This window comes from Ursus arctos, unplaced genomic scaffold, assembly GCF_023065955.2.
Source record: "Ursus arctos isolate Adak ecotype North America unplaced genomic scaffold, UrsArc2.0 scaffold_12, whole genome shotgun sequence".
NCBI classification, from domain to species: domain Eukaryota; kingdom Metazoa; phylum Chordata; class Mammalia; order Carnivora; family Ursidae; genus Ursus; species Ursus arctos.
This window is the reverse complement of record NW_026622786.1, coordinates 32570125-32591039: the sequence shown is the minus strand read 5'-3', so window position 1 is coordinate 32591039 and position 20915 is coordinate 32570125. Positions and strand designations below refer to the sequence as shown.

Below are 20915 nucleotides of genomic sequence, written 5' to 3'. Positions count from 1 at the left end.
GTTCTCCATCCCCTCACTTTCAGTCTGTGGGTGACTTTAGGTCTAAAACGAGTGTCTCATAGGCAGCATTTAGATGGATGTTGCTTTTTTATTCATTCTGTCTTTTGATTGGAGCATTTGGTCTGTTTACATTCCGAGTGATTATTGAGAAATATGAATTTAGTGCCATTGTTTTACCTGTAGAGTTGGTGTTTCTGGTGATGTTCTCTGGTCCGTCCTAGTCTTTGTTGCTTTTGCTCTTTTTTTCCCTACTCAAGGTCTCACTTAATATTTCTTGCAGGACTGGTTTAGTGGTCATGAACTCCTTTAGTTTCTGTTTGTCTTTTATGCAGACTCCCCACTGAGTGGGAGCCTAACACAGAGCTCAATTTAACAACCCTGAGATCATGACTTGAGCCCCAATTAAGAGTCAGATACTTAACCAAGTGAGCCACCCAGGCACCCAAATAAGTAAGATCTTTTTTTAAAAAAAGATTTTATTTATTTATCTGAGAGAGAGGACAGCAGGGAGAATGGCAGAGATAGAGGGAGAAGCGGACTCCCTGCTGAGCAGGGAGCCGGGAATGGGGCTCGATCCCAGGACCCCAGAACAATGACCTGAGCCAAAGGCAGATGCCACCAGGCACCCCCCCCCGCCCCAAATAAATAGATCTTTTTAAAAATGTCTGCAAATGTATTGCCACACCTCATATAGAGAGGTAGATTCCATTTCTCGTTGCCTTGAATCTGGGCTGTCCCTATCAACTATCCTGATACAATGGAATGCAACAAAAGGGGTGTCGAGTGCAAAATTGGGTCTTAAGATCTTAAGCTTGTAGTTTTGCTACTTGAAACACTGTCTTGGAAACTGGTCATGTGAGAATGCCATGCTATGCAGAGGACATGTTACATGTAGAGAGAGAGCAATCGTGCAAGTGGATAGCCTCAGGGTACAGTTGTGTCTTCAGTATTTATGACCTTCCAAATTTTTCCAATTTTTCCAGAAGATAAAAACAAAGTAGTAGAGTTATGTTTTTGAAAAATTTAATTGTTATTTATAGTTAAAGTATGTACAAATATATTTAAACAATCCATAATTTTAGAAAAAAATCAGTAGGCTTTTATATATGATTGCAAAGAATTAAGATCATGTAACTTAAGCACTAAGACAAGTATAAAATGAAATGAACCCCATCAGATTTTTTGGCACCTTATCCAGCATTCCTTATACCATTTATTTATAGGCTCTGAAGGATTATAAACATGTGACACACAGTTATTAAGCCCAATACAAATTGCTTCGTGATATAAAATATTCTTTTTAAGTTATGCCGTTTGTGAGGATGAACAAGGAAAAGTCTTATTTAGGCCTCAGCCTATGACACAATGTCTATGCTGGTAGTTCTTTCCATCTTATGGAGTATCCCTATTTCATTACCATGCTTTTTTTTTTTTCTTGTTGTTTTTGTTTTGTTTACAGCTTAGAATTTAAGCAGACTGCTTACTAACTGTACCCAGGAGTCACATCATTGCCCATAGATTGAGCAATGTCCATCCACATGAGAACCATACATTGTTTCCACTAAGAAGTTAGATTAGTAGTCCTTACTATTGGTGCCTCCCTCTGATGGCACCCAGCACAAGACCACTTGGTAAGAGTGATGCCCATCTAAGCCCATGACTTTGGCCTAATTGTACTTGACTTAGTCCATTGTGGATAACACCCCTCAGGCCACTTCCAATCCCCTCAATCCATAAATGGAAAATTGGAGGGATGGAATTGGGTTATAAGACAGTTTCCCCTGATGGAACCAATCCAGTATCACCCCAAATAGAGACAGTGATAAAATTCCCTTATTATACAATTCACAGTCTCTTAAAGGAAGTGATCATCATGTAAACTATGGAATTACTGAAATGTACATTTTACTAATTACAAGCCTTATATCTTTATAACTATACAGAAGTTTGATACAGTAATTATGAAGTTTCTTTAAGTGGTGATTGTCCCAGGTTCTATAGTTTCTCATCCTTTTGTGTCTTTAGTGAAAGAGAACAAGAAGAGTTAGTTCTGATGTTTAACTCTTTAGAGTAAGATGCATGTATCATCCTGTGAAGCAGCATTCCTCTGGAGATTCTCGACTTCATTTTGAAGGCTTCTGTGTTCAGCTTCGATTTCCTTATTGAGATCTTCAGCCTTTTCCTAAAGAGTGTTAATAAAACAGTAGAGCTTAGCAGAAAGTAATGTCTTTATCACTTGAGGGGAAAAAGCCCAATCAGTGACTTTTCTTTGTTTATTTAAATCTGTCAGTAAGTAACAAAAGATAGTCGCTTCTTTTCCATTCATGTGCATTCCTCATTCCTGGTTTCCTACTTCTGTCATCCCTCTCCTTTTACCTCTTTCTCTAGCTCCAGAAACATCATCATCTCCCAATCCCTGAAATATTGGTGTCCCAGGAATTATATCCTGAGGCCCCCTACCCTTGTCCCCTTATTTTATACATCCTCCCTAGACACCTTTGTCACAGCCCAACTTTAATTCTCATCTACACAGAGAGGAATGCCAGATCTAGTTTGAAGAGGAGAGGCTGGGTGTCTAGGTGACCTCTACAATCAGGCGAGGAGTCTGAGCCTTTGCTGAGGCAATTTGTTCTAAGTCTCCACAGTTAGGGGGCAGAAGTACAAGGGCAGCAAGGAGATCAAGAACCCCAGGTTAACTATACTGCCCCTTGGTGCAGGGCTGTAATCTCAGAAAGTCTTGGAGCAGCGCCTGGAAAACTGGGATGTGCAGGTAGACTGGACCCCCTGGGGAAGGGTTGTCTCATAAGGGTATCCACCTGAGATCTTCGTACCAGGTCTGTAGAAACAAACCACTGCAGATCCTGCTTTCTCAGAAGGCAGTTTAGATAATTTGCTAAGCTGATATTGGCATTGAGTTAGCTCTCTTTGGAACTTCATTTTTCTCATCACACCTAATATTTCTGCTTCATATTGAACAGGATAGATGAGAGCATGAATGCAAAGTGCATTGTACAGTGCTTGGTTAATAGGAGCTACTGCTTTTTGAGTGATGGTAATAGTAAAGGACTGAATGAAATAAACTGCAAGCTAAAGGCCTTTAGAACCACTGATGATCAAGGCAAGGACAGAGGCACAGACACAAAAGGATGAATTAATTTAATAAGGTAATCATAACCAAAGAAGAAGACTGTCTAGAGCAATAAACAAGATAACAACAATAACAAAAACCTAATTGCCAGGGGATTGAAAGGTCCTGGGCTTTTATTTAACAAATTTTAGTGCTCTTTCTAGAACAGGCACAATTCTAAACACAAATGTTCTCATTTAATTATCAAAATAACCCTATAAAATGGGCATTATTACTGTCTCTGTATTCCACAAGAGGAAACTGAGGCACAGAGAGGACAGATAGTTTGCCCAAACCATGTATATCGTAGGAGGTAGAGCTGGGATTCATACCCACAATGTCTGACTCCAGAGTCCTTGACCAGTGCCATAATACTGTGCTGCCTCTCTCCCTTGTCACTGCTTCATGCTCTCATCGATACAGGGAGGGGAGACATGATTAAAATCCTGAGACGGAATACTTGAAAAATACCTGGAATCGACGTTCTAGGGCCCTCTGCTGTTGTTGGAACTGGTACTCTCTGATCATTTCTATCTGTCTCATTCGTTGCTGATGGAGCCACTCCCTTTGCTCCATCATTTGCTGGTTATACCTCTGAATTGCCTCCAGCCTTTGTGCTTCAAACGTCGCAGCCACTGCTTTCATACGTGCCTCTGAAAAAGAAGAAAATGACAACCATCTCTAGAATTAGAGAGCCTCTTCCTTCTGCTTCCCACTCTTGTTATTGCTACTACCTCATAAAGAAAATTCCCTGGAACTGTTTCCCTTCCAGGGAACCATACTGCAGCTGACAGTACGTGCCCTACTCAGATTCAGCCCGAGGAGCCAGGAATCTTCTTTGCCATTCTTGCTCTGATTTAGGGATCACAGCTGAGCCAGGTGAAATTCATTTAAAATGTGTAGAAAGATGTATCTTGCATGCCAACCATTTCCTTCTCACCTTCTATCTCCTTTTGCCTCTGTGTGAGAGCCAGGTCTATCTGTAGGATAGCATCGCTGGTAGATTGTCTGGACTGTAAATACTCCCGCAGAACTTTCTCAGCCTGGGGACCCCAAAAACATGCAGTTACAAGTAGCAAATGGGGATTAAGAATGTTATAAACCTTTATTTCTTTTTCATCCATGGATCTTTTCCTTCCTGGAAGTGTTCAGCCCTGTACTTGGTAACACTCCCAACGAAGCCTCTTTTGTCTCAGGGGTGGCCCCAAGCTCTGGGATGGCCAGTCAGAGCACCCAAGGCCACTCGATGCAAAGAATTTGGGTACAGGTGGGAAAAGACTGCACTCTGGGTGTCTGAAAGACTAATATGGATGCTGGGAAGATATGCTCTCTCCCCAAGACTTCGAGCACAAAAGACTAGTTAAGATTTTGAGCTGTTGGTCTCACGCTGCTGCCGTGTGGGCTGAGCCTGCCTGAGAGTGAAACCATTAGTGAGGAAAACAGAACAAAAAACTGAAGTGGAGATTGGAAAGAGAGAAGGAAGGGTTAAAATTTATGATGTTGTTTGAACTCCTGAACGTAGCTATCCTTGCAATGACATTTAAATGTTTTGCTTTTAGTTTATGTAAGACAGGGAATTATCATTTTTTTCTTAGTTAACATCAGTTACTGAGATTCTGTGCCATGTAACCAAGAAAGTCCCTTCATTATAAATGAATGTTCATGATTGCAGTGAAAGTCTGGTGATTATGGTGATATGGTTTGATTCCACAGCTATCATTAGAGAATACTTTCTTCCTGTCCTCACTGGTTTTTGAAAGAAGCCCCTTAACAGTTTCCTGCAATTGACAGATAAAACTTGGAATACCTGCATTCCTTTCCTGGGCTCCCAGTAGTATCTTGCTTTCAGCAATTCTGTCTTCTGAATGAAGAGACGATGTCCTCCTGGTTTTGAATAAATCCCCTGCATCACTTCATTTTCTAGAGGACCAAAAATAGCCCGAAGTAAAGCTGAGCAATGGTGTGATGATGCCTCCATGTTCTGTTCATGTAAGTCATTCTTTTTTGCTTCTAGTCGAGTCTTCAGAGGGACAGAGGTCCAAGGAAAAGATGTTAGCCAACACTTCAGCATTTCTAGAAATGGTTCTCAAAAAGAATCTTTTTTTTTTTTATAGAAACTAGAGGACTACAAGTAATACTATATTCTTCCTACCTAGCCTAGAAAAGTTCCAAAGATGATACACTGTAGAAAAATGACTTCGCTTTTGTGTTTGAAATCCCCTGAAACCTTTCTTTTGCTATTTCTGCTTTAGATATCATCTTTAGACTACAGATCTCTAGCCTCATGCCGTAATTTTAAATTTTTTAAAAAGATTTTATTTATTTATTTGCCAGAGAGAGGGAGCAGCAGGCAGAGGGAGAAGCAGGCTCCCCACTGAGCAAGGAGCCCAATGCAAGACTCGATCCCAGGACCCTGGGATCATGATGTGAGCCGAAGGTAGATGTTTAACCGACTGAGCCACCCAGGTGTCCCAACATGCCATGATTTTAAATGCAACTTGCTGTTTTACAGCATTTCTGGTTTTAGTATGACACTCAGCCTGAGATTCCCAGTGAGTAGGGGGAATGCAGATGTAGTGTATGCTATCAAACCTGGAGATATAATCTTTTAGTAGACCCATTTGGCAATTCTGTGTGCTTGATTAATAAAAAAGGAAAGTTAATGAATACTTTCTGAATATACTTTATGAATAAAATGTTTTAAGGAAAAGATGGCTTAAAAAAATTAGTCCATGGTTGTACCATGGTAGGGTGAGTCGTGTGTGTGTGTGTGAAAGTTTCAGAATCTGTAGGGTTCAGAGTAGTTATGTGTTTGTTTGTTTTCAGAATAGGTGATATGTTGATCAGGTAAGTGATAATCATTATTTTCTAGTCTAGTAAGGATTGCTTTTCTTTATTGAGTCCCCATTTTGCCTTTCATAGCAATAAAAAGCAACTTTGCCTCTTATTGTTTATAAGCCCCCATGAACTAGAGAAAAAAAAAAAAGATGATAATTACCTCTAATTCCTTCTGAAACTTTTGGTCCATATCCTTGAATGAGTTCTTCATGAAGACTTCTGTGGCCTCTCTTTCACTTTCCCTGTGCAGGTCCAGCAGCTCCTGGAGAGTTTCTGTGGGGAGCTGCACTTTGTGGCCCATCTGCTGGTCATAGTGGGCAATGGCCTTTTTTACTGCTTCTGAGTTCTTGATCTGGGCCAAGGCCAAGACTGAGTTCTCCATGCAGGGCAGATCCCCACGGCTGATGGCATTAATGTAGGTCAGCACTAGGCTCTTTAGATCTTCACAGGGGGAAGATATGCTTGTGTTATTTGCAAGAAAGAAGGCATGCTCTAAACAGGGTAATTCTATGAATGTTAATTTCACAATGCATTGCCTGCACTTTTTCAGCTTTCTGCGCACTGTTCATGTGGTCCAAATAAGGTCCTTTGGGAAACTGTGTGACCAAAAGAAAAATTGTTCTTTCTTTGGGAAAAGAGTACTCAAAGGGGAAAATTCAAGATGTATGTGATCATCTACATTTCATCCATTTCTCATTGAGAAATAAGAAAATGGTCATGTAAACATGGGCATATTTGTTTGATTAGGATGCTCTATAGGCCTTTTACCTCTTTACTCTTCCCTTTCTTTCCCTCTAGGTTTCTGTTCCCTTCAGAATTCCCTTTCGTCTTTCACTCTGATAAGTGTTATCCTGCTCTGAAAAAGCACAAAGTGAGCACATTAGACCAGGTCTCCTTTACCCTTTGTTGAAACTTTCCTGTTTGTCTTTCTTGTCCTTTGCATACTTTTGTTTGCACTCAACTTCCTTCTAGAAGGCGTAATAATTTACAGACTTCTGAGACATACAGACTTTAGGAGAAATTGGATCTAGAAGTCTGCTTAGATTTCTTTTAGGGTTCTAGACAACCTGGGCCTCTGTTTAATGTTCATATGAACTCCCTTCATTTCTACAGAGAATGTATATGTGGTCCTCATTTTGTGTCTCTCAAAGACTGTGACATATAATAAGTATCTACTATATTGGTTGAACAAATGGTGCCAACCCATGTGGGTTCAATGGTGGACCACTTATGGGGAGAACTTTTTTAACTTGACCTTTTTTTCAGGTTACATTTCTATTTTTTCCTACTTTGAAGGGATTACTAAACACTAGAAATAATTTAATAACTATGATACACATGATTTTCTTGGTAGTAACTGACTATGCATTTTCAACATTGACAGTGGAAGGAGAAACTTACAATAGTGTCCCATTCTTTATGTTGGATTGAAGGAAAATCCTAAAAAAGATACTCACGGGGTCCATTGACCTTGATACCTCCTGGAAGAGTTTTAGTCTTGGAATGGTTGAAGATGTAGGAACAGAATGCTGCCACTTGTTCCAAAAATTCCGGCTCTAGCTCATCATTAGGCAGTGTCTCAAGCTGAGCAAGCTTCTTCCGGTGAGTGGGAGAGTCAAAGATAAAACATTTCCTTACTGGAAAGAATTCTTTTATACATAGACGGGGCAAATTGAAATTTTGGACACTTTCATTAGTGCCTGGGGAAAGAAAAATAGAGTTTATTTAGTATAAGATTAACATTTGTGTTAACTTATTCTCCTCGAATAAATGTGCCTTCCACCTGATGTTATTTATTTCAGTACATCTTCACAGACTCTAAGCAAAAAGCTAAAAGGTAACTAATCAGGGAAAGGAAAAAAGAAAAATTTGCTCCAAGAACAGAGGAGTAATACAATTTTATATTGAGTCTATTAGTTCACTATAAAGTAGTATTTGTTTGGTAGTTTAGCCAGGTGAGTAAATATAGGAAACTATGAATTTAACCACCTACACCTGAGAAATTATTTCTTTTATTTCTTTTTTTCTCTTTCTAAAACTGAAGTTCCTGTTACCTTGCTTTAGCCTCAGGGAATTCTCCAGGTATTCATCTGCTGTGATGAGTTGCCCATCTACTTCCAGGGTTAGGTAGAAATCTCTCAGAGTCCACACGAAGTCTGGACAGAAGCTCTCAAGGTTAGTTGCATCTTCAACCCCTTCAAGATCAGGTGAGGATACTTTCCTGAGCAGATTTGACAGTTCTGTCACATAGCTGGGATGCAGTTAAGGAAAACTCGGTGGAAATAGAACTTCATCTAAGCCCATATATTTAATTCCATGTCTCCCTATACTTTTATTTTCCCTTTGGGTCTTAACTCCTTATTTCATCTGTAAATTTAAGGACTCTTTTTATTATACCTTTAATGCTTACATGTTTTCATTTTTGTGTTTGATTCACAAACTCAACAAACACAGTTGGTAAATATTGTTCTCTCGGCATTGGTGCCATCTTGGACCACAAAAGGATACTGCAATAGGTCAATAGCCCTCTGGTCAATTTTGTTCATAGTATTGTATACAAAGATACTGCTCAGTAGTATTACCAGTGCAAAGATCTGGGTATCATTTTTCTTGTCACCCTAAAAGAACAAACTTCAATCATGTCTCATGGTATTTTTAGATGAGCAATCATTAAAAATAGGCCCTTGACTTACAAATGTTAAACAAGATAAGCAAAAATGATTATGAGAAACATATGAACATTGAATAGTGTAGTTCTATTAGCATTGATAAATTTATACAGAACCATATATTGTTAACTCACCAGTTTTCTTTTTTTAAAATTTATTTTATTATTATTTTATTTAAATTTTACGTAGTTAACATACAGTGCAATATTGGTTTGGGGAGTAGAATTCAGTGATTGGTCACTTACCTAAACACCCACTGCTGATCATAACAAGTGCCCTCCTTAATACCCACCACCTGTCCCCCACCCACCTCCCTCCATCAACCCTTAGTTTGTTCTCTATTGTTAAGAGACTCTTATGGCTTATTTCCCTCTTCCCATATGTTCATCTGTTTTCTTTCTTAAATTCTACATATGAGTGAAATCATATGGTATTTGTCTTTCTCTGACTGACTTCTTTCACTTAGCATAATACACCCCAGCTCCATCCATGTCATTGCAAAAAAAGATTTCATTCTTTTTGGTGGCTGAGTAATATTCCATTGTATATGTGTACCATTATTTCTTTATCCATTCATCAGTTGATTGGTATTTGGGCTCTTTCCGTAGTTTGGCTATTGTTAATAATGCTGCTAAAAACATTGGGGTGCATGTATCCCTTTGAATCTGTATCTTTGTATCCTTTGGGTAAATACCCAGTAGTGCAATTGTTGGATCATAGGGTAGTTCTATTTTTAACCTTTTGAAGAACCTCCATACTGTTCTCCAGAGTGGCTGCACCAGTTTGCATTCCCACCAGCAGTGCAAGAGGGTTCACCTTTCTCTGCATCCTTACCAACAGAGTTGTTTTTTGTGTTAATTTTAGCCATCCTGGCAGGTGTAAGATGCTATCTCATCATGGTTTTGATTTGTTTTTCCCTGATCATGAGTGATGTTGAGCATCTTTTCAGGTGTCTATTAGCCACCTGGATGTCTTTTTTTTTTTTTTGGAGAAGTGTCTATTCATGGCTTCTGCCCATTTCTTAACTGGGTTATTTGTGTTTGGGGTGTTGAGTTTGGTAAGTTCGTTGTAGATTTTTTATAGTAACCCTTTATCAGATATGTTGTTAGTAGATACCTTCACCCATTCTGTAGGGTGTCTTTTAGTTTTGTTGATTGTTTCCTTCTCTGTGCAGGAGCTTTTTATCTTGATGAAGTCCCAATAGTTTATCTTGCTTTTGTTTCCCTTGCCTGTGGCTATGTGTCCAATAAGACGATGCTGCGGGCAAGGTCAAAGAGGTTTCTGCCTGTGTTTTCCTCTAGAATTTTGATGGTTTCCTGTCTCATATCAAGGTCTTTTATCCATTTTGAATTTATTTTTGTGTTAGGTGTAATAAAGTGGTCTAGTTTCATTTTTCTGCATGTTGCTGTCCAGTTTTTGAAACACCATTAGTCGAAGAGACTTTTTTCCATTTGATATTTTTTACTGTTTTGTCGAAGATTAGTTGACCATATAGTTGTGGGTCCATTTCTAGCTTCTCTATTCTGTTCCATTGATCTGTGTGTCTGTTTTGTGCTAGTATCATACTGTCTTCATGATAACAGCTTTTGTAGTATAGCTTAAAATCCAGAATCATGATGCCTTAAGTTTTTTTTTCTTTTTCAGAATTGCTTCTGTTTGGAGTCTTTTGTGGTTCCATACAAATTTTAGGATTGTTTGTTCTAGTTCTATGAGAAATGCTGATGGTATTTTGATGGGGATTGCATTAAATGTGTAGATTGCTTTGGGTAATGTGGATATTTTAACAATGTTTGTTCTTCTAATCCATTAACATGGAATGCTTTTCCATTTCTTTGTGTCCAATTTCTTTCACAAGTGTTCTGTGGTTTTCAGAGTATAGATCTTTTAGTTCTTTAGTTAGATTTTCTCCTAGGTATCTTATCGTTCTGGGTGCACTGGCAAAGGGGGTTGATTCCTTGATTTCTTTTGCTGCTTCTTTGTTTTTGGTGTATAGAAATGCAACAGATTTCTGCACATTGATTTTGTATCCTGCTACTTTGGTGAATTCACGTATAACTTCTAGCCATGTTCGGTGCAGTCCTTCAGGTTTTCTACATAGAGTATCATACTGTCTGCAAATAGTGAAAGTTTGACCTCTTCCTTGCCAATTCAGATGCCTTTTATTTCTTTGTGTTGTCTGATTACTGAGGCTAAGACTTGCAGTACTATGTTAAATAGTGATGGTGAGAGTGGACATCCTTGTCTTGTTCCTCACCATAGGGGAAAGGCTCTCAGCTTTCCCCCACTGAGGATGATATCAGCTGTGGGTCTTTCATATATGACTTTTATGACGTTGAGGTGTGTTCTTCTATCCCTACTTGGTTGAGGGTTTTTATCAAGAATGGATGCTGTATCTTGTCAGATGCTTTTTCTGCATCTGTTGAGAGGATCATCTGGTTCTTATCCTTTCTTTTATTAATGTGGTGTATGATGTTGATTGATTTGGGAATATTGAACCAGCCCTGCGGCCCAGGATGAAATCCCAGTTGATTGTGGTGAATAATTCTCTTAATGTACGGTTGGATTCGATTTGCTAATATTTTATGGAGACTTTTTGCATCTGTGTTCCTCAGAGATATTGGCCTGTAAGTCTTCTTTTTGTGGGTTTTTTGGAATCAAGGTAATGCTGGCTTTGTAGAATGAATTTGGAAGTTTTCCTTCCATTTCTATTCTCTGGAACAGTTTGAGAAGAATAGGCATTAATTCTTCTTTAAATGTCTGGCGGAATTCCCTTGGGAAGCCATCCAGCCCAGAGATTTTTGATTACTTTTCAGTTGCTTTGCTGGTTATGGGTGTGTTCAAATATTCAGTTTCTACCTGTTTCAGTTTGGGTAGTTTGTGAATTTCTAGGAATTTGTCCATTTCCTCCAGATTGCCCAGTTTGTTGGCATATAATTTTTCATAATATTCTCTTGTCATTGTTTGTATTTCTGCGGTGTTGGTTGTGATCTCTGCTCTGTCATTTGTGGTTTTATCTATTTGGCTCCCTCCTCTTTTCTTTTTGGTAAGTCTGGTAGGGGCTTATCAATTTCATGAATTCTTTTGGAGAACCAGCTCTTAGTTTTCTTAATCTGTTCTGCTGGTTTGCTTGTTTCTGTATTATTGATTTCTGCTCTAATGTCTATTATTTCCCTTCTTCTGCTGGCTCTAGGTGTTATTTGCTGTTCCTTTTCTAGCTCCTTTAAGTGTAAATTTAGGTTGTTTCTTGAGGCTTTTCTTGCTTCTTGAGGTAGGCCTGTAATGCAATAAAATTCCCTCTTAGGACTGTCTTTGCTGCATCCCAAAGGTTTTGGACTGGCGTGCTTTCAATTTCCTTTGCTTCCATGTGTTTTTTAAATGTCTTCTTTAGTTTCCTGGTTAACCCATTCATTCTTTCATAGGATGTTCTTTAACCTGCATGTATTTGAGGTCTTTGCAAATTTTTTCTTGTGGTTGACTTCCAGTTTCATGGTGTTGCGGTCTGAAAATATGCATGGTATGATCTCGATCCTTTTGTCCTCGTTGAGGGCTGGTTTGTGACCCAGTGTGTGATCTGTTCTGGAAAACGTTCCATGTGCACTTGAGAAGAATGTGTACTCTGCTGTTGTAGGATGAGATGTTCTGAATATATCTGTTCAGTCTATCTGGTGTAATGGGTCCTTCAAAGCCATTGTTTCCTTGCTGATTTTCTGCTTAGGTGATCTGTCCATTGGTGTAGTTGGGATGTTAGAGTCTCCTACTATGATTGTATTATCATCAATGAATTACTTTATGTTTGTTATTAATTGATTTATATATTAGGGTGCTCCCCAGTAGGGGGGAATAAATATTTACAATGGGTAGACTTTCTTGATGGATCAACGCCTTCATTATGATAAAATGCCCTCCTTCATTTCTTGTATAGTCTTTGTTTTAAAATCTAGTTTGTCTGCTATAAGTATGGCTACTTTGGCTTTCTTTTGACATCTGTTAGCATGCTAGATAGCTCTCCACCCCCTCACTTTCAGTCTGTGGGTGACTTTAGGTCTAAAACGAGTGTCTTGTAGGCAGCATTTAGATGGATGTTGCTTTTTTATTCATTCTGTTACCTATGTCTTTTGATTGGAGCATTTGGTCTGTTTACATTCCGAGTGATTATTGAGAGATATGAATTTAGTGCCATTGTTTTACCTGTAGAGTTGGTGTTTCTGGTGATGTTCTCTGGTCCTTTTTAGTCTTTGTTGCTTCTGGTCTTTTTTTCTCCACTCAAAGAGTCAATCTGAAAATTTCTTGCAGGACTGGTTTAGTGGTCATGAACTCCTTTAGTTTTTGTTTGTCTAGAAAACTCTCCTTCCCTTCTGAATAACAACCTTGCTGGATAAAGAATTCTTGGCTGTATGTTTTTCCCATTCAGCATATTGAATATTCCTTCCACTCCTTTCTGTTCTGCCAAGTCTCTGTATACAGATCCCCTAACAACCTGATCTACTCTTGTAAGATAAGGACAGTTTCTCCTTTGCTGCTTTCACCGTTCTTTCCTTGTCTATCTATTTTGTGAATTTGACTTTGATACACCTTTAGATGGCGGGCTTTTGTTGAATTTGGTGGGTGTTCTCTGTGCTTCCTGGATTTTGATGTCTGTGTCCTTCCCTAGATTAGGGAATTTTTCAGCTATAATTTGTTGGAATACACCTTCTGCCCCTTTATCTCTCTTCTGGGACTTCTATGATATGAACGTTACTACATTTTACTAAGGTGCTGTGTTCCCTACATCTACCTTCATGTTCCATTACCTTTCTTTCCCTCTTCTTTTTGGCTTCATTTTCCGTAATTTTACCTTCTGTATCACTGGTTTGTTCCTCTGCTTCATCCATCCTTGTTTTTATGTGTCCATTTATGTTTACATCTCAGTTATAGGATTTTTAATTTTGGCCTGACAAGATTTTAGTTCTTTTATCTCTGTAGTAAGGGATTCTATAGTGTCTTCTATGCTTTTTTCAAGCCCAGCTAGTATCCTTATAATTATTGTTTTAAATTCTAGTTCAGACATCTTACTTATGTCTGTATTGATAAAATCCTTGGCTGTGAGTTCTACCTCTTGTTTTTTCTTTTGGGGTGAATTCCTCCATCTCGTCATTTTGTCCAGAAAAGAAAAGAAGAAAGAGAAAAAACCACAACAGAAGAAAACCCAAACAAAGAAAAAGACAAAACAAAAAACAATGGAAGGAAAATAAAAACATAAAAAAAGAAAACAGAAAAAACCCACTAGATCCTGGGTGTATTTTGGTCTGCTTGTTAAAGGAATCTAGATCCTAAAATAGGAAAATAAAATAAGATAAAATGAAAGTAGAAAAAAATAAAATAAATATGAAAAGTATATAATAATTTTAAAAGTTAATAAAAGATTAATAAAAGATTTGGAACTATAAGAAAATAAATGAAAAAATAACACATTTAAAAGAAATAAAAGTAAAAAGGAAGCTCAATCCTATTTCCCCTGGAACTGAAGCTTTGCAGCACTTCATGATCAATAAATTTGGTGCAACGTAGTTGTTTGTGCTGGTCTTCTGGGGGAGGGGCCTGCTGTGCTGATTCTCAGGCTGACTTGTTTCTGTGGAAATGCTTCTCCAGGGGCACAGGGATGGGGCTTGGTATAAGCAGTTCCAGCCTCCAGTAGGTGGACTGTTTTGCTCCCTGAAGGCTTTCCAACGGTGTTCGCTTTTCTACTCGTGGACTTGCAGTTTTTGTTCTCTCAGACCTCTGATTGACTTCTTGCGTGTTCAGACTAGTTTGATAACTACCTAGCCATGTTCAAGGGGTGAGACAAGCTCAGAAGCCTCCTACTTCTCCACCATCTTAACTCCTCCCCCCTCACTAGTTTTTGTTATAACTAGTTAGGTATTTGCAGTGGATAGTCAAAGTTAATGTGGTAACCAGAGCACTTAAAATCAAGATTTTCATCAAAAACAGAAAAACAAGTATTGGTGAGAATGTGGAGAAAAAGGAACCCTTGTGCACTGTTGGTGGAAATGCAAACTGTTGCAACCACTGGGGAAAACAGGGTGGAGTTTCCTCAAAAAATGAAAAATAGAACTACCATATGATCCAGTGATTCCACTACTGGGAATTTACCCAAAGAATACAAAAACACTAATATAAAAAGATACACGAACCCCTATGTTTATTGTGACATCATTTATAATAGCCAAAATATGGAAGCAACCCAAGTGTCCATCAACTGATGAATAAAGAAGATGTGGTATAGGTATATACAATGGAATATTACTCAGCCATAAAAAGATGGATTCTTGCCATATGCAACAACATGGACCTACAGGGTATAATACTAAGTGTAATAAGTCAGATAAAGATAAATACCCTATGATTTTACTTATATGTGGAATTTAAGAAACAAAACAAGCAAAGAGACAAATGAAAATAAAAAATAGACTCTTAACTATAGAGACCAAACTGATTATTACCACACGGGGGGGGGGGGGGGGAGGGGTAGTGGATGGATGAAATAGGTGAAGGGGATTAAAGTACACTTAACAGTGATGAGCACTGAGTAATGTATAGACTTGTTGAATTGCTATATGATACACCTGAAACTAATGTAACACTGTACATCAATTATATTGGAATTAAAAAATAAAAGGAAAAAATCAAGATCTTCAATTGTGTAAAATAAATTTGGCCTATACACATAATATGTATATTTTATGGACTAGTTATTATACACAGGACAATTCACATTACTGATTTTGTCTAATACTAAAGCAATGCTGTGAGATATGTTTATAACCACTATTTTCATGTTACAGATGTGGAAACTAAAGCACAAAGTGAGGTAAGCATTTTGATTTAGTGGCAAATGAAAAGCAAGATGAAAACATGAAAAATAAGGGAAGTGCAAGGGGAAGATTCCATTGGGTGCTAGAGCCAGCTCTTACGAGCTCACAAGAGCTGATTGTCCACATCTGTTCTGAACCCTGAGTTTAGACACTTCACTTTGGAAGCTTGGAATCAGCTTTGATGGGAATATTTAGAAAACTGGCAAGTCTTCCTCCTAACTCCCACACAGTGGGGGTTAGATACCAGCATAGAAGTGGAAAAAGCCCATGTGTTTACTATTCAAGTGCTAAGTTGGATAAGACCAAAAGGAAAATGAAAGATCTGGGGAGATTTGCTTGTCAGAGTCAGAGGGTGACATGTGCCAGAGCCCTTTTTTGAACCCGGGATCCTCTGACCCGGAGCTCACTACTAATCACTCTTCTCTGTAGGATCAGACTCGTGACAGTGGTTTTATTTGTGCCATCCTTTCCACATTTCAGTTAACTGCCTAGCTCTATCTCAGTGTCTTGTCCCAGTCATGATTCTGGCTTACAAATACATTTTTCTCACCTCAGATTTCCAAATTTTGACTATTAAAAATAGAAAGGGAAAAAAGTATACTCTGTCAAACAGAAGTGCAAATTCAGAAAAACAAAAACAAAACCAAACCTCCCTGTGTAAAGAATGTTCAGAGGTGAGGAGGAATCAAAAGGAATTCTTGTTCCTTACCTTTTCTACATCTCCTAGACCCTCTGTGTCAAGAAGAACTAGGGTGTAGTTCGGCTTCTTGGGATGAGGCACACACCACATCCAGATCCCCTTGGTGTGAGACTGCACTGTGGATCCGATAGAGAAGCCTGCAAGGGGGAAGGGAGACGTAGTCACAGAGGAGGGGATCTGAAAGTTGGAGACCTTCTTGGCAACTGAGCTAGGGTTTAAGGATGCAAGATGAGGACACATCAAAAAGTATAACCAGTATTGACCTGGATTAGAATAGAGGAATGGGAAAATGAGAGTATTGAATACCATCGGTTGTAAATTTGATGTTTTTCCTTTTTACAGGAATGTCACATGCCTAAAATTTTAGTGGTTTATAATTGCATGTATAGAAATTATTTTATTGATGTCTTACTCCTTAAGATAGGAAAATATGCTTTTTCCAGGGAGAAACTAAGAGAAGAAAAGTAGGTGATATGTCAGGAACAGACCTCTGCCTTTTTTTCCCAGAAGATAAGTACCCACCTGTGGCCCAAACAGTAGCTTTCAGTATTACTCCCTATCTCGGACTTTCTCTCCTTGCATCACCATGCTCCATGCTGGCAGTGTGGGTGGACAGAAGGGACTCAGCAGAGTTATGCTGGTGCTACTCACCCTTGTTCTTTCCAGCCAGCTTGTTCATCAGGTAGGATTTGCCTGTGCGGTAGAGGCCCACAATAGCCACCACCACAAGAGGATTCTTATTGGCTGACAGGATCTCCAGAGCTTCCTGATTAGCCACCAGTTCCCCCCCAGTGTTCTCAATGAGGCACACTGGGGCCGGCATGTGGCTGTCTGAGGCCATGTTCAGGGTGTTCCCTGGTCTGCAAGGGAAGAGATGAGATAGATTGAAATTTCCAGTTTTACAGAAGAGTCATTTTGCTTCCTGAACTTGGGGACATATTACTTCCCCAAATGGCCAAAATTTCTGAAGAAATTTTTGAAAAAAGGACAGCAAAGAGGATCATAGTAAAATAAGTTCTAGGCCCTTTTGAGGACTCTTATAGGCTACCCCACTGGTTCTTAAGTATTTGGTGGGCATAAGGAAATCCATTTCCTGAGTTTTACCTATTGCTAATTTAAATCTGGCTCTTTCCCTTTGGTTTTTTGGCTTGCTTGTGTTCCCTAGTTTTTACCTCCTTGAATCCTTACATTGAATTTTTATGACCACCATTTGTTATATTTCTTGCTTTTACCCTTTATCAACTTGCTTCCCTCTAATGTAGGGCTGTGTCTAGTCAAACTGTATTATACTAAATCCTGCCAGGTCATTATGGAGCATAATCTAACAAATCATAATTGTTTACTTCTTATAGCTGTACTTTTAAAAAAACTATTTATTTACTTATTGAAAGAGGGTGCACAAGCCAGGGAGGGTCAGAAAGAGAGGGAGAGAGAGAATCTCAAGCAGCCTCCATGCCCAGCACAGAGCCCAACTTGGGGCTACATCTCAGGATCCTGAGATCATGACCTGAGTCGAAACCAGAGGTCAGGTGCTTAACCGACTGAGCCACCCAGGTACCCCTCATAGCTGTACTTTTAAAGAATTTTTTGTATAGTTATAGTAGTGCCTTCTTCAGTCAAAACTTCAATGCATGATTGTTTTATGAATGAGAGAGTGAGTGAAAATACCTTCGTAAATAATACTTGGCCATTGACTTCTGGGCATCAATTCCTATAACTTGAAGAGTTGCTGATAAAGCATTTTTAGGCTGAGACTCAAGCAAATATTTGTTTTTTTGCCTTGCCTTATTATAAGAGCAATTTTCTTCCATTTTAGAAGTGGTTATTTACTATAGAAGCTAAAAATCCAATATTTGCTTGACTTTTTCTTTCACTAAAATCTTACAATGAAAAGTTATGGATTCCCTTATTAGCCAGTGGTAGAAACTACTTTTTAAAAATTATAAAAACCTATTCTCCCCTCTTCCTCATACCTGATGCTTTGGAGATTATTCAGGTGACAACAAACTGCTTAAGAGCAGATCATAGGTGATCCTTTGCAAATGGCACAGCACCATGGACATGGGAGCCAGGAAATGCCCAGGCCAACCTGAACCCAAGGAGGGATTCCATGATTTTACAGATTCAAATGCCAAGTCTGTTTCCATTCTAAAGCATCTCCAATACAGTATTGGTACCGTACATTTGTAGGTTTCTGGTTGCCTGATTTATATAGAGCAGGGGTCATGATCATTTTTAGATTACAAAGATATGGGGAACTGGCAGTGATGATCTACAACAGTTAGCTAGAAAAGCAGAAGATACACAATCTAAATCTGTTTGCAGATATTGGAGGCTTACAAGCTCTTGTGCCTTAGGGTGATGCCACTAATGGGAGAGGGAACTAATCGGTCTGAATTTTCAGACCTCCTAAAGAATAACATTAGCACTGTGTATTTATCGTAATAGAAGTATTTTGCACATTGCTCCCTGATGTTATCTGGGTGACATCTTTAATGCTTTTAGGAGAGCCCAATCTCTAAAACATCTTTGCAGATTCAACATGAACACAACCCATATATAATTAACTGTTGCTCTGCCTTTCCTAGCCCAGCCTGTGATGTGTGCTCTGAGATGCATCCTTCTTAACTCTGTTAGAGCCTGCTAAACTTTCGTAAATAAAAACAATACAAGGGGGGCACCTGAGTGGCTCAGTAGGTTAAGCATCTGCCTTTGGCTTGGGTCATGATACCAAGGTCCTGGGATCAAGCCCCACATCGGGCTCTCTACTCAGTAGTGAGTCTGCTTCTCCTTCTCCCTCTGTGATCTCTCTCACTTTCACTCTGTCTCAAATAAATAAATAAAATCTTTTTTTAAAAATGCAAGAATGGATACACACACACACACAATTTGGCTTTGAAGTAAGGCAGACCTAATTTCCAATACTAGCCTTACAACTGGCTACTTGTATGACATTGGCATTTCTACTCAACACTCTAAGCCTATTTGTGAAAAAATAGAGGTAAGTAAATATTTATTTACACCAGTATAACTTCTAGCTTAGAAAAAAGAGCTGAAGGAGAAGGGGAAAAAAGTATAAAGAAGGAAAATGCCAAGAAATACAGGGGAAAATATTCAGTAGTGCTAATGACGGGGTTTCTAGAGGAAATCATCTCTGTTTATCAGCCATACAATTCTAGTTGGTTTTGTTTGTTTGTTGTTATTGTTTTGGTTCTGCTTTGTTTTGCATTGTTTTTGGTTTGAGTTTGGAGGAGGAGGAAAGGCTTTTAGCAAGGAGATAAGTGGAAATCAAACAAGAAGAAGATGCATGAAGCATGTGTAATAAGAAATTCAAAGGTATGAGCTCTGAGGAGCAAACAAAATGGCCAGACAGTATTGATGGGTCAAGTTGGGCAACTCAAATGAAATGATTCATAGTAGTAGAGACAATAGAGTAGAAACAGAATCCAGCACAAGAAACCTTAAGGAATGAGTGTGTGCCAGAAAATAAAAATTCATTAATCCAGGGCTATTTCTAAAGGAAGAAATCCATCTTACTAGGTACGAGACTATGACTAAAAGTATATAGCTGTTTTCATTAAACCTCTTCATTGTTCACTCTTAGTTTCAGTTTTTTTCTTTTCCCGTTTTTAACAATGTAAGCAAACTATTTACCTTATATCTCATTCATTACTTTTTCTCATAAAAATAATACAGTTGTAGTTCTTCAAACTTTCAGACTGCAGTTTGAAATAACTTAATCAGGTTTTATCAAAAAGGTGACTTAAGTGGCGGTTATGATCTCCGTATTTCTCAAGGTGGCAAAGAAAGGAAAACAGTGTTAAGACATTTCAGATTGTCAGTTTAGTCCCCACTCGTGCTTGTGTCTGATTCAGCAGTAAGCAGATGTAGCTGGGGTTCAATGAATTCTGCTACCTGCCTTAACATCACAATTTAGTCTTTAATGGTGTCTAATGGTCCACATCAGGCTTGGCTGCACCCTATCCTGGATAGAAAGTTTTGAAAACATTCTGAACTTTGCAAATCTTTTCCACCCTTGCCCCAGTCTTACCTTAACTGTGAAGTCAGTAGCAGAGATCCTTTAGAGCTGGTAAGAAAGCTGCTTCCCTGAGAATGTGCTAAGGGTTCTTTGTCCCTCACTTTAGGTCTTTTGGTTTCTGATCTACTTCTTTCCTAGTCCTGGGGATTTCTTACCAGCACCCCCTCCCCCAGACCATCATGGACAAATGATTAGAATATGAAGTACAAACCAAAAGTAAGAAGAGTCTTCAAAACCTGACTACAGAAACTAAAACCACAAGGCAAGCTCAGTGACTAGTCATTTCAACGGTAATTTCCTGAGTGTTTTCTGGTGGATGGCTGGATGTTTGCCCTGAATTCTCAGAAACTGCATGTTGTTAGTGGAAGAGACTTGTTTTTGTAATTTTTGAGACTGATATCAGTTGTAATTTTTTTTTTTTGCTACTCTGAGCCTGGTCCTCAGGGCTGTAAGGAACCATAATAAGTCCACAGTTACAGTGACTATAACCCCAAAGTATGTCTGAGTTTTGTGATTGTACCATTTTTGTTTGTTTTTGAGGAAGCAACCATTCTTTTTTTTTTTTTTTTTTTTAAGATTTATTCATTTATTTTAGAGAGCACACAGGGCTGGGGGAGGGATTGAGGAAGAGGGAGAGAGAGAAAATCCAAGCAGACTCTCTGCTGAGCATGGAGCCCAACCTGGGGCTCGA

The 20915-nt window shown here is 38.8% G+C and overlaps 1 protein-coding gene across 1 annotated transcript; it reads right to left on the bottom strand.

Moving 5' to 3' along the window:
- Positions 1-1009: 1009 nt before the first annotated feature.
- On the bottom strand, positions 1010-20404 carry GBP5 (guanylate binding protein 5). The gene is made up of 11 exons (XM_026497651.4): positions 20237-20404; positions 16837-17045; positions 16195-16322; positions 8474-8583; positions 8020-8216; positions 7423-7665; positions 6126-6406; positions 4935-5147; positions 4068-4170; positions 3599-3780; positions 1010-2182 (listed from the first exon to the last, which is right to left on the bottom strand). The coding sequence occupies exons 2-11, from the start codon at positions 17024-17026 to the stop codon at positions 2066-2068; spliced, it is 1764 nt and encodes a 587-aa protein (XP_026353436.1). The 5' UTR covers positions 17027-17045; positions 20237-20404; the 3' UTR covers positions 1010-2065.
- Between the last annotated feature and the right edge of the window lie 511 nt (positions 20405-20915).

Excerpts from the sequence above, each read along its gene's own strand:
- GBP5 (XM_026497651.4), bottom strand. The coding sequence starts at position 17,026 with ATGGCCTCAGACAGCCACATGCCGGCCCCAGTGTGCCTCATTGAGAAC. Across the intron at positions 8,584-16,194 it reads GTCTAGGAGATGTAGAAAAG|GGTGACAAGAAAAATGATAC; the intron begins GTAAGGAACAAG and ends TTGTTCTTTTAG. Across the intron at positions 2,183-3,598 it reads CCCTAGAACGTCGATTCCAG|GAAAAGGCTGAAGATCTCAA; the intron begins GTATTTTTCAAG and ends AACACTCTTTAG.